The sequence below is a fragment of the Ailuropoda melanoleuca genome, chromosome 12 (genome assembly GCF_002007445.2).
Source record: "Ailuropoda melanoleuca isolate Jingjing chromosome 12, ASM200744v2, whole genome shotgun sequence".
Taxonomy (NCBI): domain Eukaryota; kingdom Metazoa; phylum Chordata; class Mammalia; order Carnivora; family Ursidae; genus Ailuropoda; species Ailuropoda melanoleuca.
In genome coordinates, this window is record NC_048229.1 from 18,804,319 (window position 1) to 18,831,115 (window position 26,797).

Consider the following 26,797-nt stretch of genomic DNA (forward strand, 5'->3'; position numbering starts at 1 on the left):
CAACTGCTCCGCAGGTCCTCTGATGGATGCCGTCCATGCCTTGGGTGCTAGAGTTTAAGCCAGAGTGGGTGCCCTATGACCACGGCTGGGTAAACAGTGTTTTGATAAACAATTTTTACCTAACAATTGGTCCCCTCTCTGATGGTTACCTTGAGCCAAATCCTGACAAGTGGAATGACTGGGTAGAAGAAATGTTTTTAGGGCTTTGATTTATTGAATCAAATTGTCCCTCAGAAACGTTGGATGAATTCACACTTTGATAGCAGTAAATAGAGTGTTAGACATAGCTTATCATGTCAATAGTCTGGACAAAACCAGTTATATTTACGCCGCCCTAATGTATTTACAAAGAATGGGTATTAAATAACAACTCTAAGCCCATTATTATTATATCTTTACAATCAAGTCAACTAATATGAGGTAGCAGGGTTAAAACAAAGGGCTCTGTGCAAACCTGACTTAATTCATTAAGCTTAGTGTCGAGGACTCATGATACTTTTAGAGGTTATGAACATGTTTTAATTTCATTTCTTTTAAAATTGAAAGAAAAAAATAAACATATAATAATGAATCCAGCCAGAATTATATTCACTTTAAAAAAAAATAAAGCAGTTGTAAAGTGCAATTTTTATTTTTATTTTTTATTTTTTAAAAAGATTTCATTTATTTATTTGACAGAGAGACAGCCAGCGAGAGAGGGAACACAGCAGGGGGAGTGGGAGAGGAAGAAGCAGGCTCCCAGCGGAAGAGCCCGACGTGGGACTCGATTCCGGAACGCCAGGATCACGCCCTGAGCCGAAGGCAGACGCTCAACGACTGCGCTACCCAGGCGCCCCTAAAGTGCAATTTTTAATATATATTTGTTTAATGGAGGAAAAGGCCCAGCAAGGCAAAAATGCCTAAGGGTCCATGAAAGTCATAATGCAGCTTTGGCTTGATGTTGAGAAGGATTCTGATTCCCAGTCTAGATTCAACAACAAAAAGCATTGTGATCAATTTGCTGTGTCTGCCTCAGGCTTAAAGAGGGGACTTGGCGTTCTTATCTAGTTATCTTTAGTTTGATGAGATGAGCACAGGGACATTTCAGGTTCAACTCCCAGATTCACAGCATCATCTGTGTACCTTTCTGATCCTGTTTGCAAAACGGAGTTCACTGGGCCTTGATGAGGTTAGAAATGAAATAATGAAAGCTAACACTGTGCCAGGTACTGTTCTAAAGGGCTTTTTGTGTATTAACCATTTTATCCTTCCAGCCCCTACAGAGTACGTTAATAGTCCACATTCCGCCATAATGCGTGCTCCAGGGATTTGAAACCCAGATCGGAATTTCATCCAAAGAAATAAAAGACACAAACAAGAATTCCCCAAACCTGTTTCCCTATCTTCAAGTCAAGTGGCTGGCCCAGAAACTCCGGTGCCCGTCCGCATCCCTCCTGCGCCCCCTGCCGGTGTAAGGGGGCACTGTCTGGCCGCATCCCTCCCTAGCCTCTGCGCTCTCGGTCGGCAGAGGGAGCGTGGACACTCTCAGGGCTGGGAAAATAAAGGCCTGAGGGCCAGAGAAGATCCCGAATCAGAGAAGATTCCGAGCCACGCGGAAGAGAGCTGAAGGCCTCAGCGCCGGCTCTGGGGCGGAGACTGACAGCTAGGGCCGTGGTCCCTAGAGGGGCGGGGCCTCGGGCCGGGCGGGGCCAGCCGGCGAACCCAGACGTGGCGCAGTGGCCCAGCCATTCGCCTTTAGCTTGCGGATCATCTTCGGCCCGTTTCCGATGCATCTCCCGCTGCCTCCACCGCCCCTGCTGCTGCTTCTCGCGGCACTTGCGGCCGCCGTCACTACCTTCCGGCCCGACTGGAACCGTCTGCACGGCCTGGCCCGAGCCCGGGTAGAAGTGAGTGCTCTGGTCCCTAGATCGGGGACCCCCAACCCCCAACCCTGTGGCCCCTTAGCTTCGGAATCACCGCTCACTTTGGCCCCAGGACGCTCCCGACTCCTAGGTCCCCTTCAGGGCCGGGACCATCCTTCCCGCTCCCCAGGCTCAGGGCGCCCCAGCACCCACCGTGGAAGCCTGAGACACCCGATCTTGGGGCCTGGAACCCCGAACTCCTCCCTAGTTTCCCATCCGGCTGGACAGCGGGCCCCCAGACACACTGGCCCTGTCCCCTAACTCTACTCCCGGCCTGTGACTTTTCCAAACCTTCCCTGTGGAGCTTGACTTAACATCCTCCCATCACTCCATTTTTTCCTGGAAATCCTCCCCCACCCCAGTTCCGGTTTGTCTCCCAGTTCCCGTCCCCGGAAGGAGGGAAGACTTTCTGGGGGCTTGCTCCACCACGCAAAAGCCAACTGCATTAACTACCCATCAGAGTCCCTGTTTTGTTGTGTGACTTGAATCATCACAGGTCCTATGGGCCTTAGTTTTCTGTCTGACAAAAGGAGGGAGAGGAGGAAGGAGGACTAGAATAGGTGGTCCTGGGGTCTGGACTCCTGCTGGGATATGTCTCTCCCCTCTGGGAGTTCAGGAAGGGGCCCACACATCCTCCTCTGTTGGGAAGCAACCAGATGGAGGCCCAGGGCTGCATGGGGCTAGTAGGGACCAGATGGCAGGTATCTCTAACAGGTTCTTGCAGGGCAATTCTGACCTGTTTGCTTCTGGCCTGCCTCCACCCTGAAGTTCTAGGGGCCAAACTCCAGGCCCAGGTCTCTACTGCCTGAGAGCGTAGAGTAATCATTTCTTTTGGGCATTGGGAGTGAGTCAACAGTCAGTAAGGTGTGCAGGCAAGAGCCCCAAGGCTGGTAAGTGCCCTTTGGGTCTCTGGTCTTGCTCCTCTTTCCTTGATGTTGGTAAGCCTCAGTTTTCCTATCTGTACAGACTTGCCCCTTCTGTCATAAGGGAACTCCATCATCACACCTTGGGAACTGCTGTTCTAGGGATAATCCACAGCCCTAGCCAACTCTGGGAGGAGGGTGAAATGGTCTTGAGAGGGTGATTGCGAAGATACGAAGGACTCCTGACCTATCTGATTTTGTTCCCCTCCAGACCTGTGGGGGATGACAGTTGAATCGCCTGAAGGAGGTAAGTTATTTATTTGTTTTGTTTTTTAAGAGAGGGAGGTGGGGGGGTGCAGAGGGAGAAAGAGAATCTTAAGCAGGCTCCATGCCCAGCACAGAGCCTGACTCGGGGCTCGATCTCACAACCCTGAGATCATGACTTGAGCCGAAATCAAGAGTCAGACGCTTAACCGACTGAGCCAGCCAGGTGCCTCTGAAGGAGGTAAGTTTGAAGAAAGGGGTCTCTAGCTCTGTCTCCTCTGAGCCCCTTGGGCTCAACCAATCAGTCCTACAGATTGGTTGGGGGAAGTTCCCTGGGGTGGGAGTCAAGAGTATGTGACCTCAGCAGGCATCAGTTTCCTATCAGTATCTGGAGGGGGTCAGGGTCTGATTCGCTGGTTCTTCCCCAGGTGAAGGCCTTCGTCACCCAGGACATCCCTTTATAGTATCCTTCTTCTGTTCTGGGGGAGGGAGAATGGGGAGGAGGATCTGGGAGAATCTCCTTCCACTAAACTTCACAGATAGAGATGACAAATGGGTTTTCATCTGACGAGTGGAGTTGACTGATAGTGACTGCCCAGAGAATTCCTAGGTGGTAGGCAATAGCGATTGACTAGTGATGACTGCCACAGACACAGGAACGGAGAAGAGGGCCTTTCATTTCTTTGAACTCTAATTTCCTCACGTGTAAATGGGGGATCCCTGGCCTACCGCGGCAAAAGAGGCAGTGCTGTACACCTGGTGTTCATAGGTGGGAGACCCCACCTGCCTCGGGCTACCACTACACACCTTAACAACTCCAGTCACAACCTGGTAATGAAACACCTTCCAGGAGCCGACCCAGAGCTTGTCCTGCTGGGCCACCGCTACGAAGAACTGGAGGTGAGGCCTTGGAAGCCGGGGAGGGGTGGGGGCGGGGGGCGGGGCGAGGCGAACTGACCCCACCCTTCCTCTACTTCAGCGAATCCCACTCAGCGAAATGACCCGCGAGGAGATCAATGAGCTGGTGCAGGAGCTCGGCTTCTACCGCAAGGCGGCGCCCGACGAACCTGTTCCTCCTGAGTACCTGCGGGCGCCCGCCAAGCCCGCCGAAGGCGCGCGGGACCGCCCTGACCTTTAGGTCCGCGGACGCGGGCCCACCTCCACCCCCGCCTGAGCCCTGGCGACTGAATGAAGCGCTCAGCGTCCCGGGAGCACCTCCCTCGCTGAGGGCCGACGCCTTGTCCCAGAGCCGGCAGAGATGGAGTTGGGGTTTCCTCCTAACCCCTCTTTCTTCCCTACCCAGCTCAATTAAATCCTTTTCTGCCTTAACTGAGACTCGACTCCTTCCTTGCTGCAGGAGGGCGTTACCCCCGAGAGACCCAGCGTCCCCAAATACTTGGCTGCTGGAATGGGGATGCGTTGCACCCCTTGCCAAGCTGCCCTAAATTTAACAACCCCAAGAGAGGCAGAGTCAGCGTCGTTGAAAACCAATAATTTATCAAAACGCAGCGTGTGTATGCGGGGGAGGGTGTCGCGACAGACAGGGCAGCAGTGGGCAGGCGCACAGGGAGGGGATGGTGTCTGGATGGTGGGGGCAGCTTGCCGCAGGCGGGCCGTGCGGGCAGGGAAGCTAGACATTCTTGCCGCGCAGGCGCAGCTCGTGGCGCCGCAGGTGGTTGTAGAGCGACTGCACATAGGTGAAGACGCACTTGGGGTCGGGCTTCTTGCCCATGATCATCATGTCCTCCACCTCCACCAGGGGTACGCAGTCCACCAGCATCCTGCAGGGAGGGGGCACGGGGGTGGTTGTCAGCACCGACCCCGCCTCCTGCGGCTACCCTCTACCTGGAGGTCTTTTCTCTGTTTGCAGCCTGTTGGTCTTCCATAAACTCCAGATTCTTGATTGACTGAAGGGGGTAAAAGCCTTCCGGGAAGACAGGAATCCCCAGGCCCCACTCACCCACGCCTAGAAGGATCACTGCAGGGAGCCAAGCCAGGCAGGCAGATGTGGAGATGGGAGAGGAGGGCCATGTCCCATTCCAACTCTGGGCAGGGTTCATGTCTCTACCCCTAGCCCTGGAGGGGGGGGTGGTCCTGCCTCCAGTAACCCTCTGTGCCCTGGATTGTCTCTCAGATACCTGGCCTGATACCTCCTGCAGAGAGGCCCGGGAACCCCCGTCCTTGCACCAGCTACATGAGCTAGAGGACAGCAAATGTGTGTGTGGGGGTGGGGGGATGGGGCTGATAGTTCTTAAACCCTTACCACCTGCCTTGGGTAGAGCAGGGGAGACAGATGAGGGTCCCAATCAATATAGACAGAACCATCTACAACATCCTCAAGGGTAGGACCGCCCTTCTGTCATCCTCCAGAGTGCTAGCTGTACTTTACAGAGAGGGAAACTGAGTCACAGACCAGGAGTCATGTTTCAAGTCCCAGAGCTTAGTAGGTGCAGGGCTGGGCCTTCTGGGACTCAAGCACTCAACCCTGGGTGTTGACACCCGCCTGGATGTTGACACCCTGGGTGTTGACAGCCCCCTCTTCCCTACTGCAGGAGCCATCTCCCCACTCTGGAGTGAATGGGCTGCAGCCACTAAGCAACCGACAGCCCCAGAACTCTAAAGCTGGAGTTTGCTCCTTGGCTCCATTCCCCCCATCCCAAAGCAAGACCTCTGCTGCCTTGCTCGCTCCATGTCCACATCAACTGAATTTCCTTAGGCAGGGAAGGCATAAAGGCAGGAATTCTTCCTATTGCCAACATACCAAAGGGCCCAGGACTACCTCCTCCCATCTTGTGCCTTCAAGGTCAAACTTGGGACCATGGTAGGGCTGGGGCCTACTCCCAGCTCACCCGGACTCCTTCCCGGAAGAAGGTCGGGAGGTGGGAGACCTGTTTCAGTCCAGGGTGTACCCTGATCAGCTGTGTGTGCTAGATAAAGCTCTGCCCTGTTCTGTGACTCAGTTTTTTCATCTTTATAGCAACAAGTTCTCTGCCTCAATGGAGACCTTGGGAGCACTCAGGATGAAATGAGGGGGTTTCTGACTCTGTTGCTGATGTGCTATGTGCCCTTGGGGTCATCTCTGCCCCAGGCAGGATTCATTTCCCTGGCTATACTATGGGGAAAAAGGCAGCCTCTCTCTGCAGCTCCTTCAAACTGTGGCTATCTCCCCAGGGATCCCGGGCTCCCCAACGTGCAGCTCCCTCCCACCTCTGGTGTCTTCCCTGGAGACCTTATAAAGCCATTGTTTACACTGGGGCTCACAGCTCAGGGCTCCAGCTGCCCCAGTGACAGGCCAAACACAGGGCAATTCGAGCAACAGCACGGCTGAGTCACACTTTCCAACTGGATCAGGGCTGGGTTGGGCCCCTCTCCTTCCAGGCCAGCCTGCTGGGCGGCAGCTCCTAAGTCCATATATGACCTGGAGACAGAACCAAGCCCATCCTCCCCTCACCTGCATGGCTTCTCTGGGTGTATGTGTGCACATGTGGGCTGCCCCCCACATGGCTCCAGGCCCCAAGCGGCATCTGAGGGCTACCTCTTCCCTGACTCACATGACTTTGGGCAATCCCCTGGCTCCCTCTGAGCCTTTGTCTTTTCTCCTCTCTACACAATAGGTGGGAAAAGTGATGGGGTAAGGAAAGCAGCCCCTAAGTGGGGAGTCTGGAGTTCCAGTTTCTGGCCCTGTCTCTGACCTAAAACCTCCAGGACGCTGGGTCATCTTTCTCCTCTGAGCAGCTTCTCTGGAATGGACAGTTAGCTCAGGACCTGAATTCTCTACTGTGGCTCTGAGGTGAGGTGGCTAGAGAGAAAATGTCAGAGCTGGTTTAGAGATCCAGAAACATCTTCCTGTTAACTGGCCCCACTCTTGAGCTCTCCAGTGAGTGTGGCACCACCAGCTCCCCAGTGCCCAGACTGGAGGCCTAGCAGACTTCCTCGAGCCTCCTTCTCTCTCCCCAACTGGATACATCAGGAAACCTGTCCTACTTCTTATTAAGCTGCTCCAACTATCTAGCCCATTCCTTCCCTCCCCATCCCTCATCCAGGCATTGTTCTAGAATGCTAACCAGACCACATACATCCCTTCTCTGTTTGGAAATCTTTTATGACTCTTGTTCTCAGGAGCAAGTTCAAACTCCTGTGGCCCCTTCTCCCCTTCATACCCAGATGAAACTTCCTTCCCTTCCTGGGTGTGCCGTGCTCTCCATCCCTCTCGCCCCCAGCCCTGTGCATAGGCTCATCCCTCTGCCCGGGACTCCCTTTCCCTCCTTTAGCCTGAACTTGTCATTCAGATCCCAGCTCGGTTTGCACTTTCTTCAGATAGCTGTCCCGGGCCTGCAGGCCGGGTCCGGTGCCTCCTCTGGGGTTCCCTCCTGGGCTTGCTCCATCTCAGTCCTGCTCATGTGGGTCGTCGCTGCCCCTTTAGAAGAATGGTCTTGCCTGCTAGGCCCTGAACTGCCAGAAGATAGGTCCGTGTCTGGCTCCTCCTGGCTGCTTCCCCCACCCACCTCCCGGGTCTCTCTCTGCGCCCCTCTGAGCAGATTCCAGCATACAGCACAGGTGGGCGAGGCGGCGTTTCTCACCGTGGGGCCCCTGAGCAGGGGTTAGGACTTTTTGGTTTTTACCAGCCCCTTCTGGACCAGACAGCGGTAGAACTCCTGGATGTACGTGTACACGCACTTCCAGTCAGGCTCTCGAAGCCGCACCATGTCCTCTGTGTCCAGGAGCTGCGGGCAGTCCGCATGGGTCCTGGGGAGGGTAGGGGGCCGGGAAGGGGCAGGGAGGCAGGGCCCGGGAGAGGAAGAGGGGGAAGAGGCAAAGAAGAGAAAGGGGAGGAGAACAGAGAGACACACACATACACACACACACAGAGACAAGAGTTCAGTTACGTTCTCCGTGCTGCAGTCTGCCAGCCCCCCCGCATGCCCCTTCCCCTAGTGGACGTGCCGCTCACTACCCATCACTAATGGTGTGCGATGCAGACAGGGGTGGGGGGCCAGACCAGTCACAGGTGCAGAGAACTCTTGGGGCAAGCGGGAACGGGGTGGGGGCAATGGCGTTGGCACTGAGGTTGGAGAGGAGGGCTGTGCCCCAGGGAGAGGGGGTGAGGGAGGCGTGAGAGGAGGTGGGGGAGGGGGAAGAGGAAGAAATCTGGGGGAACCAGAAAGGGAAAAGGAGAAAAGGAAAGACAGATAGAGGGTGCTGAGGGTGAGGTGAGCAGACGGGGTAACGATTCCAAAGTGGAGGGCTTGCTGATGTCCTATATAAGCCTCTGGCAACACCTATATAGGCTGGGCGGGCACGGTGCCCGGGCCAGGAGCCTCCTTTTGGAATCTCCAGCCGGGATCCCGTGGGAGCAGGGAGCTCTGGTGACAGTTGGAGGAGAGCAGGACAGAGAAAGGGAGAGAGAGAGATGGAGGAGGGGGCAGAGGGAGGATGGGGGGATACGGACAGGGCCACCTGGTGGGCCTGGGCCGGGGCTGGTAGGCGGGCCAGTGGCTCCTTCGTTCCGGCGGGCGCCTGGCACGCTCAGCGGCGGGTGGGCAGGGTGGAGAGGACAGGGGCTTTCTGGGGAAGGGGGTGTCAGCCGCTGTCTGACAGTGCGGCTGGCCAGCTCCAGGGGGCCTTGGGGCAGCTGGGCCTGGCCCAGCTGCGCAGCCCCAGATGCCCAGCTGACACCAGCAGGGCTGGGGCCCACACTTACTCAGCAGATGAGAAGGCCACCTCGAAGTTCTGACGCCGGTTCTGCGGGCTGAGCTGTCCGTAGTCGAAGGCCTCGGGAAAGAAGTTGTGCACCAGGGCACAGAAGGCCATCCCATCACTCCAACTTGAGGAGAAGTTCTGGATGTCCACGTGCTATGCATGGGTGGTGGGAGGACTGGTCAGCTTCCCCATAACTTCTATGCCCCCAGCGTTTGGCATTCCAGACGTAGGGCAACTGGGGTCAGAGAAGCCCTGTAGCTTGCCCAAGGCTGCACAGCGGTTGGGCAGTGGGAACATGACCACCCTTCAATTCAGTTTGTCAACTCCCACGTCTGCTACTTGCTGGCACAGAGCAACCAGGAGGCCTAGCACTACCCAGCTAAGACCATGGTCATGCCTCCCTCACTCCTTCCCTTACTTATATTTACCGAGCTCCCCCACTTTCACTCCCAAGAGCAATGAGGGGGGACTCCAAGGGTGAGGTCTGGCTCTGAACTGGGCCCTCATTAGGCCCTACCACTTAATCACTTATTCTGGACTCTAGGGTATGCTGTGTGTCCTCTTTGAGCCTGTTTCCTCATCCCAAAAGAGGACTTCCATCCTCCCTGCCAGGCACGGGGGCTGTGAAAAGCACAGGGGGTGAGAAGGAGTTCTGCCAAGAGGGAGGTGCAGACCTGTGGGGTGGGGATTGGGGGGAGAAGAAAGAAGCTAGGCTACCTGGCCTCACTGAGCTCACCTCATAGCCACGTGTCTTGGCTCGGCACCAGTCCAGCAACATCTGCTTGATGCTGTTGGCGTTGGGGACCCCAAAGCTGGTGGAGCGCTGCACGGCTGCGCGGGGTCCACCAGGGCTTCTGCAGGGGTGCGTGGGGGTGGGGAGCGGGGGGGCCGGGTCACTCAAGCACACGGGATGCTTCTTCCCACCCAGCCGGTCCCAGGCCCCGCCTTCCCGGTCCCAGGCCCCGCCTTCCCCGTCCTTCAGGCCCCTCCCAGCACAGCTCCCACTGCACCCTCCCGTTTCTGGCCCCGCCCAGCCACGCCCCCTGCCACTCACCCCGCGGCGCCTTCCTTCTCCAGCTTCTCAATCATGGCCTTGCGCGCTTGGGAAGCCGAGGTCTTGGGCAGGCTCTGCGCCTTCATCAGCTCTTTCTTTTTCTCTGCCTGGCGTTTCTCGAGTGCCGCCAGGCTGCCGGGCCGCGGGCTGGACTCATCTTCGCGGTCAAAGATGCTGGGGGGTAGGGAGGTGACTGTTAGTCTGCTCCTGAGCCTCGACCCCCGCTCGCCAAGGGAGGGGTCTTGTTGGGCTCCCGACTCTACACCCTGGGGTAGGTATATCCACGACCCCAACACCGGTCAGCAGGGGAGGGAGGCGTCCTTATCACACCCATTTTGCAGAGTAGACTGAAGCTCAAAGAACAAGAGGGTGGGAGTCACTCTTTCCAACAGACTTGGCCCGTGGGGAGTTCTCTGAGAAGGCTCACTCTCTGATCGAGTTACAGGTGAGTTCAGGTTCTGGGCACTATCAACTAATAATGCCCACCAGCATAATCAGAATAATGGTAATAATAATAGCTCATATCTATTGTGCCATTTTAAACTTCACAAGGGGAGGGAGGGATCCTTATCATTTCCACTAAAAATGAGGAAACAGGCTTCTGGCCTCAGGTTTCAATGGGCATGAGGGGCGGTGCAAGAACTTGAACACGGGTTTTTCTGACCCAGAGCTCTTGAACCCCTCTGATTCCCAGCCTGAATCTGATCCTACCAGCCCGGATATATTCTGTAGGATAGAGGTGTACTCCTCCCTCATGAGAATAAGGTGCAAAAGTGCTGTGACATGGGATGTGGTCTGCAGACATTGGGAAGTGGCAGGGCCACCAGGCAGCTCAGTGGCAGGCAGGCCTCTCTATGGGCTCAGCGCCATCGGTGCCACTCAGAGCTGGGAGGCGCTGAACAAATCTCTGGCCTCCCTAGAGGTGGTGTGGCTGAGGATTAGGTGAGATCACAAGGGGAGCAGGAGTGGCCTGATTCCTGCTCTGACCCTCCCTGCCTGTACGCTCATCACCTTCCAGCACCACGGTCTACCCCTCTGTAGAATGGGTGTGCGGTGGGGTCCCATGTGGGACTGACTCGTCTGTGGTCTGGGGATGGGTACCTGTGCTCACCTGCCCATCTTCTTGGATGAGGATGAGGAGAAGGTTTTGGTTTGCACCATGGTGCTGCCGCCACCATCTGTGAGAAAGGGGAAGAGGAGCAGGGCTCGAGCTCGGGCTGGACATCGGGAGATAGCGCGGGGGGGCTGCGGGGGGATGGTGGTAGCCACAGGCAGAGAAGAGAAAGTGACTGCTGGACAGAGAGACACACAGATGAAGGTACGGAGAGAGAGCTTGAGGAAGAGTCTGCGGAGGTGGGCAGGCAGGCAGGCACAGGACGACCCAGGCGGCCTTACTCTCCGAGCGCCTCACAAAACTGGACTCCACTGTGGTGGTGCGGGCCGTCCGTGTGCCGTCATCTGTAGCGGCAGGGGTGAGAGGAAGAATGTGAGGCGTGGGGCCAGTGGGGTGGATATAGTCCCACCCGGAGCCCCGAGCCCTGCTTGGCCCCTTACTGGAGTGGACGAGCCGCTCGGTCTTGGTGACAGTGCTGACAGCGGAGCCATCGGCTGCCCGCTGGCTGTGCTGCGTGGTGGTCTCAGTGGCTGTGTTGCCACGGCCCTCCCCTGGCCGGGCCCGTGCCTCTTGCAGCCGCCGTTCCCGTTCCTTGTCCCGCTGGTCTGGGCGGGGGGGGATGCCCCATGCATGCCCAGAAGGGCCACCCATCACCCACACAGCACATATGCACGGGCACACAGGGCACACAAGATGGGGTGGAGGGCAACTTGTTAGAACTACTGAAGACAGGGGACAAGGGCCCTCTCCAGGAGTAGCTGAGGGGGAGGGGATAGCTATAACTTGGCAGGGGGCGGGGCGGGGTGTGGTGTGTGGCAATGGACTCAGGCATAGACAAGGTAATATGGACGAGCTAAACTCAAAGGGGGAGTATTTGGGTCCATGAAGGGGGTTTCTATGGGAATGAGTAGCTTATTCCAGAGTGAATATGCAGATCTGGGCGGGGGGGTGGGGGGAGTAGCAGAGTTCAGGGAAGGAGAAGCTGAGTGAGGCTAGTAGCTGAGTGGGTCTTTAAATAGGTCTTAAGTGGGAGAAGAGCAGCTAGAGGAAGAAATATCTAGATCCAAGGAGGGAGTAATTGGAGGTATCTGAGAAGTAATTCACTACAGGGAAAGAGGAGTTAGGACAGAAACTGGTAAAAGGGGTCACTGGGTCTGAAGAGGTAGGTTGCTGGGCATAGGGGCTAGGTGGTTATCAGCGAGGCCTGGAGGAAGCAATCAGATTCAGAGAGTATCTACAGCAGCAAGTGATCTAGACTCTGAGGGAAAGAAGAGCTGGGTCCAAGAAGCAGCTGTGCTCAGGGAACGGGAAGCTGGGTGGGGGGCAGAGGCTACGTTGGTCATCAGTGGCTCTCAAGGACAGAAAAGCAGCTGGGGGAAAGAGTATTTGGATTCAGGGAAGAAGTAGTCGGCAGTACTTGGGGAAGCAATGGGATCCAAGAAGGAGTAGCTAGGAAAGGGAGTAACTAGGTCTAGGAAGGAGAAGAAAAGCAGCTTGGGGACGGTATAACTGGGGTAGCCAGGGGGAAAGAAGGGGCTAGGGAAGGGAGAAGCTGGATCCAGGGGAATGACGCAAGGGAACATCTGGGGCTAGAGAAGAAGCTGGGTAGGGCAGTTTACTGAACTAGAGTGTCTGTGAATGGACCCCAGAGTAAGGGGAGCAGCTGGGCAATGGAGCAGCGGGATCTGGAGTGGGGCAAGTGGCTCTCTACCTCTCTTCTTTTGTCGGAGCTCACGCAGGGCAGCCCGGATGAGCTTCCGTTCCTCAAAGTCTGTCGTCTGATCCAGCTGCAGAAAGAACCCCTGTCATTACCCACCTGCTGCCTGCTGGGTTCCTGCCCCCTGCCAACCCCTAGTCCGCCAGATCTGGCCATACCATCTTGTCCAGGATGCTTTCATCCTCGATGGCCATCAGCTCCTCTGCGCTCAGCGGGCTCCGCCTCTCAGGTGCTCTGACCACCCGTGTTTGCTCGGCGCCGTTAGCCACTTCCACAGCTGCCGAGGGGGGCTCTGCTGGCTCTGGCTCCATCTGCAGGGTGGGGAGAGGGCATGGACTTTAAGGAGGGGTGTAGATGAAACCAACTGTGCCCCCAACGGACAGGGGACTAGGCCCTGGGTCTGTGGGCACAGCCTTGGAAATAACCACCAACTGGCCAAACTGCCCGTGCAAGGATGGTCATACTGTGGTCAGACTCAGGGAAGAGGCACTGACAGCCTTGCCGTAGGGCTTCCCATCTACCCGGAATTGTGTTAATACAATTAATCGTGCCAATACTGGCGCTTTTCAGTTGGTAGTAAGCATTGTATAAACACTAGGGATTTTACTGTCCCTATTTAGCATAAGGGGAAACTGAGGCTCAGAGTAGCTGCATGACTTGCCCACAGCCCTTCTATAAGTGTGAGGTAGCCTGGGGTCTGAGCTGAAGGTAGCTTAACTCCTGAACCTGAGCTCTTTCTGCTACTTCATTCCCAGCCCCCTCCCAGGCAGGCTGTGCTCTGTCCTGGCAGTTCCCAAGGCCTGGGTCCTCCTGGGCCAGTGCCCAGGCAGCACATGCCACACACACACACACACACACACACACACACCCCAAAGGGGCTGGACCAGGGCCCTTGGGCTCCTGACCAGGTGTCTGACTGGGACTGCTCAGAGCCAAGTCCTCTCTGAAGCCTGCCCCTGCTCCAAGGGGCCTGCAGCCCCAACCTAGCACCCTACGCCTCCCAGGCCACCTTCCAACCACTTGCAGACAAGCCCCCAGCCCAATTACCACAGCCCCTCCCCTCCTGGCAGGGCCTCTCTGTCTGCTGTGAGGGTAAGGAGAGCCGAAGTGGCAGCTGCTTTAGGGAGACTCAGCCTGGCTGGGCAGAGTAGGGGTGGGGGTGGGGGCTGGGCCCTGGCCAGGGGCTGCTGGGGCAGCCACCAAGCATGCCTCAGGGCCAGGAGCCTGGCACCCTCTCGCCTGAGCGTTGGAGCACTAGCATCCCAGTCCCACTGCAGGTAGGTAAACTGAGGCTCAGAGAAGGTACTGGCATATCTTAAGGCGCCTCAGCAGAGGCAGAACCTACTCAAAACCACCCCCCCTTCCCCAGCCCATAGGGACTTACGAGACTGCTGCTGCGGGCAGGGCCGGCAGAGGAGCGGCGGCGGGTGCTGAAGGCAGGCGGGTGGGCCACGGGGGTCCCAGCATCCTCAGCCGCCTGGAAGAGGGCCTCGGGATCGGCAGCGGCCAGGAGCAGCTCACTGGGCTCCAGCTCGGGCTCAAGGTCAGGTGCGATTGGGACCCCCAGACGCAGGCTCAGCACCTCCACCTGCCTGCCCAGTGCATCCAGCCGCCGGCTCAGTGCCGCCGTCTCCACCCGCAGCTCTTCAGCTGCCCGGGCCACTGGCTCCATGGCGGAGGCTGCTGCCTCAGCCGCCTGGGTCACTGCTGCCCGGCCCGCCTCAGCCACTGCCCGCAGCTCCTCCAACGCCAAGCCCAGTCGCTCCTCAAGGGCTGCAGCCAGCTCAGACCCAGGCCCCGGTACCCCCGGCATGGTGATGGCAGGGGCTCTATGGTGGGGTGACGATGGGGACAGTGGTAGGGACAGTTGCCTCTGGCTGGCAGTGTCAGAGTCTTTGCAGCTGGCCTGAGGGCGAAGGCAAGGGCAGTGGGCCTGCCCCGCCCCTGCTGGCCTCCCGGCCTCCCAGCCTGCCACCTGCCAGCTGGGGCTGGGGCCCAAATAGAAACCTATTCTGGGCTCCCTGTGGAGGGGGCTGTGGGGGAGGGGCGGCCTGTGCAAACAGGCAGACCGCCAGGCCTGGCCCTGGCCCTGCAGAGATCACAGACCGGCAGCACAGCAGCGCTGCACAGGTCCTGGAGGACTACCTAGGCCACAGCCCCATGCCCCACAGATGAGGAAACCGAGGCAGGGAGCAAGGAATGGGCCTGCCTGGGCCACTATTTGCATTAGCTGTTAGGATCCAGTCTACCAGCCTCCAGAGCCTGAACTCCTTTGCCTTTAGGCCATGTAGTTTTAGAAAGCCTTGAACCAATGGGGGGAATGGAGGCACAGAGAGGCGGGACTTTGAGCAATCTGCTATAACAAGTGTCTCATCCCTGACATAAATATTCTTTGGCCTGCCTGTGGCCCTTGGATCCAACTATAGGTTTTGAGCAAATTTTAGGCACTTTTCTGCTTTCCCTTGATTCCTGATGGGGAAACTAAGGTGAGCTGGTGGTATCAGATACAGAACTCACCGTTGTACCCCCCACCCACCCCAAGGGCCTCACCACCATCCCCTCACGCTCTTGTCAGAGAGCAGTTGGGTCCTGGTCTGCAGGGGAAAGGGTGCTTTTTTGCTCCACCCTCTCCCAGTCACCCTTGAGAAGGCCCAAAGCTGGCTCTAGCCATCTCACCTCAACCAAAGTCCCGTTCAGTCCCCAGTGTAGTCCAGAGGATATTACCTGGGCAGCTGGTGGCCCACGGGGGATCCCTTCCCCAGCTTAGCTCCCAGCCAGCTGATCCCAGCCTCAGGAATGAATAATGGAAGGGTGCGGCGTATTCAGTTCCCGTGGCACCTGCTAGGCTGCCGCCTCACCTGACTGGCACCCCCTGGCTGTCCCCCCATCAGTGCTTCTGCTCAACCCCCCAGCGATGTTGACGCAGATGGTAATCACTGATCTCCAATCTCCTAAGAGGCCAGGCTGATCCTGGATGAGCAGATCAGCAGCTTTGCTTCTTGGGGCTGAGGTCTAGTAGAAGTAGATGCAGGAGCACTGGGGCTACCACAGGAAGAGGGGACAAGCCCTCATCACCCTCTCTGAGCTTCAGTTTTCCCATCTGTTCATTAGGAATGAACGAACCAGTTTTGGATTAAGGACCAGAGATCAGCATGTGGGAAATCTGCGGCCAATACAGAGTAAGTTTCTGACACACCTCGTGGCTGATACAGACCCTAGTCTGCCCTTAGCTCTGCCACCAACTGGCTCTGGACCGTAGGTAGCCACCTTCTGTCTCTGGGCCTCAGTTTCCCTGTGTGTGCAGTGGGAGAGGAGTGGAGCAGAGGAACCCTGCTAGCCCTACATCCTGAAGCAGTCTAATAAGACTGATGGATCGTGAGGCTGGTGGGGTAAGGAGGGGCTCACCTTAATGCTGCAGCCTCCCCGGCCGCCAGGGGAGGCATGGCTGAAGCTGGTAATGTGAGTGACGCTGCCCAGCTGGGTCAGGGTCCCAGGGCTGCTGATGTGGGTGATGGTGCTCTTGCCCCCACTGCTGGTGCTGAGGAGGGTGGGAGGCGCCCGTAGCCCCAGCGTCAGTTCTGGAGGGGTAGAAGGGCTAATGTCAGATCAGCTGCAGTGAGGGCGATGCCAGCCAAGGTTAATGGTGCCCCTTGCCCCCAGCACACCCTTTGGAGACACCCTGAACCCTGGCTACAGCACTTGTCCTATGTGCAGAGCTGGGTGGCTGGCTGCAGGCACTCATCCCCAGCAGTGGGGAGACAGCAGGGAGGCCTACCTGCCCTCTGGTTGCCTGTGGGCAGCAGCACTCGGCTTCTGGATGCCTGGCCACGGCCATCCTTGATCTCGATGGTGAATGTGGTCTTCATACTGGCCCCTGGCTCGGCAGTGCCGACAGGCACGGAAAGCGGGGCACTGGGCTCCTCTGCGCGGGCCACGGGCCCCCCTGCTCCGTTTTCAAGGGGCCTGGCAGCCAAGCCCCGCCCCCTGGGGCCCTCCTCCTGGGGGCAGCTCTGAAGCTGGGCCAGGGGCCTGGCTGTTCCTCGTGGCTCCTTGCTGAATCGGGAGGAGGTGTCACTGGGGCCCCGTGAGGAGGAGCCACTGGAGGAGGAGGCAGGGGTAGTGCTGATGTGGGAGGGGCCCAGGAGTCTTGTGGGGGTCGAGGAACCCAGGGCCAACCGGGGTGGACCATCCTGGAGCCCAGCAGCCATAGGAGAATCAGATGTGAACTTGCGCACACGATCCCGCACAGAGCTGGCCCGCTGGAACGGGGAAGAGCCACTGGCAGGGGTGGGGGGCTCTAGAAGGGGTAAGAGGGCTATCAGTGACTTGGTGCGACAGGGACTGCCCCGAGTCTACTGCAGTGGGAACAGGTAGTACCTCGGTTCTGGGCTGGCTGGTGGGGGCTGAGCACGGACAGGGAGCGTTGGCAGGGACGGGGTCCAGGCAGGTCTGGCAGTTTGGAGAAATGGTGGTAGCCAGGTGGAGGAAGATAAAGGAGACTGGATAGGGGGGTTCCACCTCCACACCACCTCAGCCTCCCAACCCCTTCTTGCACTCCAGTCTCCCCATCCTGTCTTGTTACCTCCTTAGCTCCTGGGCCCCCACTCAGCTGTATCTATCTTATAGGCTCCTCCTCCTCCTCCAGCACTGACCCTAGGATGACTTGGACACTCCTGGGGGCTGAGGCTAGGCTCGGGCTGGAGGAAGGGTGCCCAGATCTCCCTGCTGATGGGGATGGAGGACACCCCCGCTGGCCAGCACTGCCCCTGGCCTCAGCTGGGAGATGGGCGCACTCCCTTATTGGGGAAAAGAATGTGCCTGAGGCCCGTTGCCTTTCAAGGCTGCGGGGAGGCCTCTGGCCATGGGGGTGGGCGGGCCAGGCTGGGGGTGGGGACACTTCAGGGCAGTGGGAGGAGTGTCAGGGTCTGCCTAGATTTGAAGAAGCTGAAGCAGTCTAGGCACTAGAGCCCATTTTCCAGACATGGAAGGGGAGGCCTGTAGCTACTCCTGCTCAGACCCTCACCTGCTCTCTTTGTGTTGGAGGGACCTTTGGTGGGGCCTTGGACAGCTGGGGGCTCTGTGGGACCAGGCAGGAGCTGCAGGAGAGACATAGCATAGGCAGGGCCTGACTCCCAAATCAAGGAGCTCACCTGCCTGGCATCCCTATCCCTCATCCAGACTCACCTTGCTGACCACCTGCCTCTCAGTGCTGGGGGTGGCTGGCAGTTCCTGGGGCTCAGGGCTGGTGGCCCTGGGTGGGCTGGAGGGTGGCTCAGGGCTGCCCGCAGCCTCAGCAGCAGGACACTGGGCCTCAGCAGGCTCTAGTGGAGGCTCAGGAGAAGCAGTGGTGGGTGAACTGACAGGCGAGGCAGGTAAGCTGGGTGTGCCCCCAAGTGGGGCCCGCAGCAGGAGTGTTACCGTGGTCACATCCCGGCTGGTGCCCTGGGGGGTTGGGGTTGGCTCTGGGACCTCTGCCTGCTGCTCCTGTGTCTCTGGCTCTGGCACCTGTGGGTGACCCACAGGATGTAGCCAAGGCTCCCCAGGCTGTCAGGTGCCCAGGGCAGGGCATGCAAAGCAGAGGGGCTAGGCATCGCTTCCTGTGGGCACACCCGCACATGCATGGACACTGATCCTTACTTCCCAGCCTCCTGGCACTGCCTGGAGGAGGGTGGTTCAGAGAGGATCAGATCCTATGCCAGGGGTCGGGGATGACAGGGAACCTGCTGGGGACTCCCGGTCTTCAGAGATCCCTGGAGCAGAGGCCCCTGACCCTGACCCCAGCCTGGCTCATCAGTGGGTGTGTCTGTGGGGGTTAGTCCTTCGGGGACTGGGACCCAGCGGCCTCTGCTGGCCACTTAAGGAATTTACACAGCTTGACCTCTCGCCCACACTCCCTGGAGAACAGTCAACTCTGTGAACAGTGCTCCACCAGTCAGCTGGGGTGTGATAGGTAGGCCCTGAGAAGCCAAAGTCAGGATGTGGCTGTCTGGATAGGGAGGGACAGCCTCAAGATGGGTTTAAGCTGGGGAGGTACCATGTATTTCAGGGAGATTGCATTGGCTACCGAGTGGAGACTGGATGGCCATGGTAGGTGAGAGGTTGGCTGGGAGCAGGGAGGCCAGCAGGGTGGTGATGGGAGACACACTCAGGAGCAGTATAGTCAAGATGGCTTTGAGGGGAAGGGAAGGCCTGGGTAGATGCAGTCTGGATTGTGGGACATGCGGCCAGAAGTTGCCCGGGAGGGTAGGCAGAGGCCTGAGAGAGAGCCCTCGAGTGCCCCCCAAAAAATGCCCACCCTCAGTCAAGTACCAGTCTAGCAAAGACATGCAGGTGCTCTTTGTTGCTGGCATCCATGGGCACAGGGCACTGGGCTATTCCTTCCCACCCTGCTCACCTTCCTCACCTCACACCGTTCCAGCCTCTGTGCTGCCCGACCCTTGGTCTCCTCTCTTGAGCCACTATTGGGACGCCCGCTGCACAACCTCCCAGCCAACGTGGCAGCTGGAAGGGAAGAACAAAATGTCAGGTGAGTGGCCGGGAGGTGCTGTGGGTAGCCTGTGGCAGGGCACAGGGCGGGGCCAGGGCAGGGCACGTACCCTCAATCTCCTGGGCCCTTACGCGGCGGATGGCAGCTCGGATCAGCTTGCGTTCTTCATACTCACCGGCACCTCGCAGCTGTGGATGAGAAAGAGGCCACCGGTGCTGGACTGTGGAGTCCGGCTCTTCACCTGCCCTGCCCCAGCCCCTGGCCTGGCCTGGGCCTCACCAGTGCAGTCAGCTCTTCCATATCATTCATGGACTCCAGCTGCCCTGCCAGCCGCGCCAGAGCCGCTCTCTGCTCTGCCTCTTGCTGCTGAGAGCTGCGGGGACAGCATGACTATAACCCCCACTGCCATAGCCAAGTCATGGAGCATGTGAGCTGAGGGGAGGGGCCGGGACGGGGCACCCAGAACCTTGGCAGAGGGGCAGGTAGCGGTGCACACCCTCTGGCTCCACGCTGGCACACGCATGCCCACGTGCGTGAGCACTAGAACCACAGGCTCAGACGTGCTATTGACATGCGTGTGTCCGGGACTCCAGGCCCGGCAAGTGGTCCAGACCCACAGACATGCCGGTGTATTCCAAATGCCTGCCTGTGCTGCCGTTTGCACACCCAGATGGGCAGCAAGCACACCTGTGCTCACGCCTGCCTGCACAACAGCAGCTGAGCCCCGGTGCGTCCTCCTCCCACCTGCATGACCAACCCCCTGGCCACTCACTGCAGCCAGTTCTCCTTGTTGTCCTGCCGCTCAGCACGGAAGCGCTTGGATGCCAGGGCCTCCTCCTCACGCTGCAGCTCCTGCCGCTGCAACTCCCGGATGGCTGAGCGGATGCGCCGCCGCTCTGCCAGATCCGCTGTGACCTCCAACTGCGGGGCAGGCGGGGGTGAGGGGAAAGGCATTTCGGCTGCCGGGGCACAGGGCGGGCACCAGCTGCCCACAGCTTGGCCTGGGCCACAATGAGTGGTCTGTCTCTACTCTCTCTGCCACATGCCTGTCACGAGCCTGCCCTCCCACCCACCCAGGGTCTCAGAGAGACCGGCCCATGGAACCAGAGCTCCTGGACAGCCCACTGTGCACTATGGTTTACAGAATGGGCGGCCAGCAACTGCCCACCTCGGCCAGTTGCCAGGCCAGGCACTGCTTTCTGAGATTTGACTCCTGTCTCAGGGTCCTTCATTAAACCCCCAAGAGCCTGGGAGCCAGGAGGAGGGAGGCCACCCTATGGGCTCCTAACAGGGTCCCCGGGGAGGAAAGGGTGATTAGGGCAGCTGGAGTCCACCCTGTGAGCAAGGAAGATTTCCATGTTCTTATCCCAAAGCACTACAGCCTTGCTGGGGGGTGGCAGCCTCATCCACACTGGACTCATGGGGAAACTGAGGCAGGGACAGATGCTCAGGAGTTCTAGTTTCTTGCCTGGCTGGGGGCTATTTTTTTCTCCTGTACTGACCCAGTCCTAACCACCACCAAAGGGGCCAGGGCCCAGAGTAGGAGGGTTAGTTCCCCAGAAAGATAATTCAGCTGTACTAGGGTCTACCCAGGGCCCTAGAGAGGGTATCAAAGGGGGGGACTGGTGCTCCCACCCACTTCTGAGCCCCTCAACCCCTGGGAAATTAGGGGTGGCTGGTCTAATCAGCTTCGAGAAAGGGCACCTTCGCTGGGCAGAGTCAGCCAATTGTGTTGCCTCCCCCACACCTCTCCCGCCTACAGTCTCTGTGGCTCAAGAGAGAGAGGACTGGCCTGGGGGAATCATTCAGGGGTAGGGTCAAGGAACCCTCTACCTCTTTCCTTTATAGCCTTCCTCCCCTATCATTCCTTCCTACTCCAGGATAGGGGGCCAAGTGGTGGTGGGGATAGGTTTCAGCAGGGTGTATGGGCTGGCCCACGTCTGCCATCAGGTCACTTGTCCTAGTCTGAAAAGAGTAGGGAGAAGTCTGGGGGACAGATCCCTCCATGGTTCCTTCAGTCTCCACATTTCTGAGGAGCAATGGGAAGGTCCCCTGAGGCTCAGGCCAGAACCCCAGCTTGTTCCAGCCTCAGTCTACACCTGACTGGGTGGTCGGGAACATGTCCTTAAGTTCTCTGTTTCTTGGTTTTCTCATTTGCCATACGGTACAATGGCTTCCACCTCAGGGCAGTGGGTGGGGATAGGGGAGGGGACTTGTGTTCCCCTTGCATAGCTGTGCATGCAGTAAACATCACCCCCTCCTTGGTTCCAGCCACTTAGGAGGAGAGAAAGGCAAAGGCAAATGAGTACAAGATACGAGGCATCAGTAACATTTATCGAGAACCTATATGACAGATCCTGCACTGAGAACCCAGTTTGTTCTAATCTCACAGAAACCCAGTCACTTTATTACTCCTATTTGGCAGATGAGGAAACTGTGGTTCAAGGGGGAGAAGTCATTTGCTCACAGCCAAATGACCTGAGCCAGGTTTGAACCCATGTCTCTCTGACTCCAGGGTCGGCCTTGAGTTGAAGATAGCTCTGTTGCTGGGGTCTGTCTGCCATGGTGGGTACCTCAAGGACCTTGGCACCACTGTGGAAGGAACCCTCTCTAGCCTGGACTAGAGAGAACTATAAAGGCCAAAGGGGGCCTATTATAGCAGAGGGAGGAAGAATGAGGCTCACCTTCCCACCCTGCAGTCCTGGCCTCAGAACTAGAACCTTCTGTGGTACACTTGGAGATTGTGGGCCTGAGGGGTCAACTGGTTCAGTCCCCCTGTACAGAGGGTAAAGAGACTAAGAGATGCAATGACTAGCCCTCTGGCTCCTGGGTACCCATTCTGAATGCCCTGGGTTCCACAGATGGGCTTCTTATCTCTGAAAACAGCCTGGTGTAGAAACTTGGCTACCTCTGTATTCCCTAGGAGCCTCACTGTCCCCATCTGGAAAATGGGATCCTCCATCTGATCCCCCCACCAAATGAGTGTGGTGGGGCTGGGGGAAGGACAACCTCATTCCACTGGTCATCCCCCAGCATGACCCCAACCTTTGGGCCTAGATACTGTCTGCCCACAGTATCCCTGCTGTGTGGCCTATGTTCCCCGCCCTCTCAGGCCCCACCGTTTTGTGTGGAGGGGTCTGTGGGAGGGAGGGAAGGAAGTACAAAGCGCCATTGTCCACCAGAAGGAAGGGGAAGGGGATAGGGCGGTTTCCGAAACTGCCCAGTGAAATTCTCCCGGGAGGAAAGAGGGCACTTCCTCCTCCTGGGGGGCCGGGTCTCCGGGCCTTTCTGTCCTCGCTGTTGGGGAGTGGGGGGTGGGGTCTGACAGGTCCCGGCAACTTTCTGGGACTTTCTGGGACTCAGCCTCCCCACCCGCACGACACAGAAGACTTTCCAAGCATTTTCTCAGTCCCGGCTCCTCCAGCCACCCTGGGAGACCGGCCGGCAGTGGAGCGAGGCCTCGCCAGGGGGCGCTGAAGGCCCGCAGGCTCCGGAACCGCCCGCCCGCCCAGGGCACCGCCCACGCCTCGCCCGGGCCGCCCCGAACTGGACACCCGGTGGGGAGCCAGACAGGAAGCCCCCCGCTACCGCCACCGCCTGCTTTAGTGTCTCCGGCTACCGAGAGGAAATCAAAGTTCACAGCACTTAAGCAGCTTCCCTAGGTCACCCAGCTAGTGAGCGTCGGAGCTTGAACTCGAACCCCGGACCGACGCGGAGGGCGTCCGGGTATATGGCGGAGGGACACGCGGCGTGCCTGTCCCCAAGTGCCCCCATCCCGCGCAGGCACCCCACCCCGTCCTCAGGAATGTGCGGGAGCGTAGACCGGAAGCGGCTGCCCGGGTCCCCGAATCGGCCCGAAGCTGGGGCGCGGGCCAGCTTTCCCTTATAAGGCCCGGCCCCGCGGGGAGGAGCCCGGCTTGGGACGCCCCAGTTCTTGCCACGAGGCCGGCGGGAGCCAGGCCGGCGCTCGGGGCGGGGACCCTCGGCAGTGCCGGGGCGAAGTAATGGCGGGCGCCGGCCGTGGAGGAACCGGTCTGGGGGTGGGAAAGACCTTGGGCGGCTTCGCGGTCCCGAGACGAGGGGCAGCGTCTAGTGAGTCCTTTCCCAGGGAGGGGGCGGGGCTGGGGCGACAACAGCTACCGCTTTGGCTGCTTCTCTGAAATCCCACATGGGGTTGGGGGTTGGCGACTGGAGAACCCTGAGCCTCCGAGTGGACCCCTAGAGATGGAGATGCGCGGGGACCTGGCTTTCTTTCTGGCATGTCCTGCCTCTACTACCCCCAGCTGACTTCCTGAGGGGAGGTCCAACTGACGTGGTGGGAACTTTTGGAAAACCAATCCGGTACACAGCCAGAGAGTCTAAGGGGGTGGTTCGAGGGCACACAGGCTGATTGCCTTGGGTAGGTCATGGCAGCACCGGCCACTGCCCAGTGACCCCTGCCTCCAGAAAAATGGTATGCAGGTAAAGGTAAATCTTTAATCCCCGCCCCTCCACTGCCCACCCTCACCGAGGTTATGGGCTGGATGGGGGGCGGGGCTCTGGCCCCTCCTCCAGTTCAGTAGCTCCCTGCCCTTGATAATGGGCGCATGCCTGCCCTGTTGTGTTGCCCTACAGCCTTTCTGTGCATGGGGGTGGGTGGGCTATGGTTATATAGAAGCTGGGAAAAGAGTGGGCCTATTCTAACACTCTAAGATCTGGGCCCATGCCTCATCCTATCCCTATGCCAACTCTAGGACCTAGATATACGTTTGCACAGATCTCCCCCTCCCATTTTACAGGGAAAGAAACTGAGGCTGAGAGAGGGAAAATGACATACTAGAAGTCAGAGCTTAGAAGGGCCCCCAAGGCCTTTCCCTCTTTATGGGCTCTTCTGGCTTTGACTTACCCAAGACTTGGTTCCCCATGGCCCTCTTTGGGGTTTGTTTGGATCCTGGCACACCCTCTTTGTAGCTGGGTGCCCTCGAGGAGGTGATTTCACCTCTCTGAGCCACAGTGCCCTCCTGGCTTTTGGAGCTACTGTGGTCACAGCTTCTGTGAGATGGTCTTGCACCTGGCCTGACCCCTGCTGTGCCCTGGCATTTTTAAAAATATTTATTTATTTATTTTAGAGAGAGAGTGCAGGAGCAGGGGGAGGGGCAGAGGGAGAGAGAGAATCCTCAAGCAGACATCCTGCTGAGCGGGGGGGCCAGATACTGGGCTCGATCCCAACACCCTGAGATCATGACCTGAGCCAAAACCAGGAGTCTGAGCCACCCAGAAGCCCCTGTGCCCTGGCATTTTTAATCACTGCTGCTACTGTTAACACTGGGCTAGCCTCCAGGGCCGGGCACTGCCCAGGCTGTTGCTTGGGAGAGCAAATCTAGCCTCCCCACACCTGTAGCTGCACATGGGCGAGTCCTCAGCAGTTACTGTTTAAACAGGTGGTGGCAGTGGGGGGCTGGGAGGCACCAGGCCTTAGCACCTGGCATGGACAGGCACATGCTACTGGGTCCTGCATCAGCCATGCATAACAGGCTTAGTCCTGTTCCCCTGAGCCCTCCTCCTGCCCCCTCCTTCTACCCCTCCTCTTGTCAGCTGAGAGGTAGCCTGGACAGGTCCTGCCTCTGACCTGGCTTGCCTGTCATCAGAGTGGGGATGAACGGGCCACTTACCAGCTTTCGCAAGGCTCCCTCGTCCAGCCCGGCTAAGGCCTCATCTGCCATCTTGCTGGCCCCTACCTCTGTCCGTCCCCTCCTAGTGAGATCTCCAGTGCTTGTGGCTCCTGACACCAGCTCACGGAATTCTGCAGGAGACAGACATGAATTAGGCCTGCTGGGACCTCTAGAAATCACAGGCACTTGGGCTCTGTGCCTCAGTTTCCCTTTCTAACCCATGATCATCTGTTAGTGTCTGATCCTTGCTACCTGTGGCTCCTGGCTGGGAGTTCCCCTCTGTCCTAGCTGGTATGTTGAAAACTTAACAAGCCAAGGGTGGGAGTCCCTGGTTCCAGCCCAGCTAACTTGATGCCAGCCTGCTGTGTGGCCTAAACTGGGCTCTCTCCCTGTCTTAAGCATCGAACAGGGAGTAGAGACCTGGATTAAGAAGGCCAACTACAGCCTGCTCACCACCAGGGGGTGCCCGCCAGACTCGTTTCCTGCCCCACCCACCTATCCCCAGGGCCTGCCCAGCCCCCTCCCGGACCAAAAGCTCAGTTTCTGGCTGTGGGCTGTGCCTATATCCAAATCCATGCTGCCACTGCCCCTCATTTCCCCAGGTGATTTAATCCATTGGCGGAAACATCCTGTCTTCCAGTCCTTGACGGCAGCCCTCTCTCTGTACACACTCCTCTCTTCTCCCCTCCTGCCCTCCCCTGATGCCAATTGCCTAGACCTCATGAAGCCAGGTGTCCAGGCACCCAGCTCCTCCTGCCAATTTACACTCTTAGAATTGAATTCCCCAGCTAAAATAGCCTTCAGAACCTGATCCGTCCAACCTCTGGATAGGCAAAGTGAGGATTGACGAGGGCCAGGGATTTGTCACAGGGGGAAGGAGGACCCCAAAAACCCAGAGGGCAAGGATGGATTTAATCAAAACCTTGGCCACCTCTAGCTCCTAAAGCCCCCCCTTCCAAAGTGCCCCTAGGGGCTCAGGACACTCCCTCTTGTCCCATCACTGCCCATCGTGGTCCCCTAAATCCTGGCCCAAACTTCCAGTTCCTTCCTTCCTTTCTCCAGCCCTTATGTCTTTATGGAATTTGAGGGCCCACAGCCTGACACACCATAGGTGCTTAGTTAATGTATGGTGACTGAAATGGCCCCAGGATTGCCCCCACCCCACGTTGATTCATTCCTCAGTCATGCCTTCCCCCTCCCCAGAACAGTCACTTGTCGAGTCACCCCATCCGGTGAAGGGGTCTGGTGGGGGGGGGGTCCTAATCCACATAGTTGGGGTTCTTCGGGCCCTGCCTATACAAGTAGCTGCTTGCCTTTCCCATCCCCTTAGGCTTGGATCGGTGTCAACCACCCATCTTCCCTCTGTTGGGGTCCTTACCTCTTATCCACCTACTTTGGGGGTAATCCCCCCAAAGTGCCACTCAGCAATCACCAGACTTAGGCTCTGTGGACACTCTGAGTTCCCCCATGTCTCCTGAGGAGCAGGGGTCCCTAACGCGTAAGCCAGGATGCCCTGGGGACCATAGGAAGTGTCTTTCTCCTTAGGGACTCCCGCCTCTGCCCCACTTCAGTTTCCGGGCTCCCTGTCACACACACACACAGTTTTCAGTCCCCCGGGATTGAGAAAAGCCTTAGAGTAATGTGGGACCTTCCCCAAGGTGTCTGTCCCCACAGACCAGGGTCCCTCGGGGTCGTGGAGCCTCCTGGAGGTCCGTGAGTGGTATCCTCTTTCCCGCGGTCCAGAACCTTATCCCATGGCTTAGAGCCCCCGTGGATGGTTGGGAGCACCCAGGTCTGGGAGTCCCAGAACCCCTGTCTAGATATCCGGGTTCCACCCCCAGGACCCGTCGGGGGTCCCGGTGCCTCCCAGAGGCCTGCACACCCACCTCTCAGTCCGGCCCACCCGTTCGGCTCGGGCTCAGGTTAGGTCGCTCGGGATCCGACAGAGACTAGGAACGGTCAGGCGGAAGGCGCCGCGACCGGAATCCCAGTCCCCCTCAGCAACCGTCCCCGAGCTTCTGGAAGCGCCGCCCGTCCAGCCGCGCC

General features: G+C 58.2%; 2 protein-coding genes across 7 annotated transcripts; one reads left to right on the plus strand and one right to left on the minus strand.

Annotated features, from left to right (window-relative positions):
* The first annotated feature begins 1,658 nt into the window (after positions 1-1,658).
* Positions 1,659-4,359, plus strand: SELENOM (selenoprotein M). The gene is made up of 5 exons (XM_011220164.3): positions 1,659-1,886; positions 3,036-3,071; positions 3,457-3,491; positions 3,850-3,928; positions 4,008-4,359. The coding sequence occupies exons 1-5, from the start codon at positions 1,767-1,769 to the stop codon at positions 4,164-4,166; spliced, it is 429 nt and encodes a 142-aa protein (XP_011218466.3). The 5' UTR covers positions 1,659-1,766; the 3' UTR covers positions 4,167-4,359.
* Positions 4,360-4,504: 145 nt separating this feature from the next.
* Positions 4,505-26,792, minus strand: SMTN (smoothelin). Of its 6 annotated transcripts, none has more exons than XM_019795651.2 (21): positions 26,638-26,792; positions 24,752-24,882; positions 19,873-20,021; positions 19,380-19,473; positions 19,210-19,288; positions 19,017-19,114; positions 17,798-18,118; positions 17,637-17,709; positions 16,991-17,062; positions 16,389-16,910; positions 16,019-16,191; positions 12,772-12,924; positions 12,608-12,683; positions 11,337-11,501; positions 11,178-11,240; positions 10,894-10,960; positions 9,783-9,956; positions 9,465-9,582; positions 8,730-8,881; positions 7,609-7,774; positions 4,742-4,809 (listed from the first exon to the last, which is right to left on the minus strand). In XM_019795651.2, the coding sequence occupies exons 2-20, from the start codon at positions 24,800-24,802 to the stop codon at positions 7,630-7,632; spliced, it is 2,745 nt and encodes a 914-aa protein (XP_019651210.1). In that variant the 5' UTR covers positions 24,803-24,882; positions 26,638-26,792; the 3' UTR covers positions 4,742-4,809; positions 7,609-7,629. The 6 variants fall into 6 exon arrangements, with proteins under 6 accessions (XP_019651209.1, XP_011218467.2, XP_034493658.1 ...); XM_019795649.2 differs by having other exon boundaries at positions 19,008-19,114; XM_019795650.2 differs by lacking the exon at positions 7,609-7,774 and having other exon boundaries at positions 4,505-4,809.
* Positions 26,793-26,797: the final 5 nt, after the last annotated feature.

Excerpts from the sequence above, each read along its gene's own strand:
- SMTN (XM_011220165.3), bottom strand. The coding sequence starts at position 24,802 with ATGGCAGATGAGGCCTTAGCCGGGCTGGACGAGGGAGCCTTGCGAAAG. Across the intron at positions 19,474-19,872 it reads AACAAGGAGAACTGGCTGCA|CTCTCAGCAGCAAGAGGCAG; the intron begins GTGAGTGGCCAG and ends CTGTCCCCGCAG. Across the intron at positions 4,810-8,729 it reads GTGGCCTTCTCATCTGCTGA|GATGCTGGTGGACTGCGTAC; the intron begins GTAAGTGTGGGC and ends CCCTCCCTGCAG.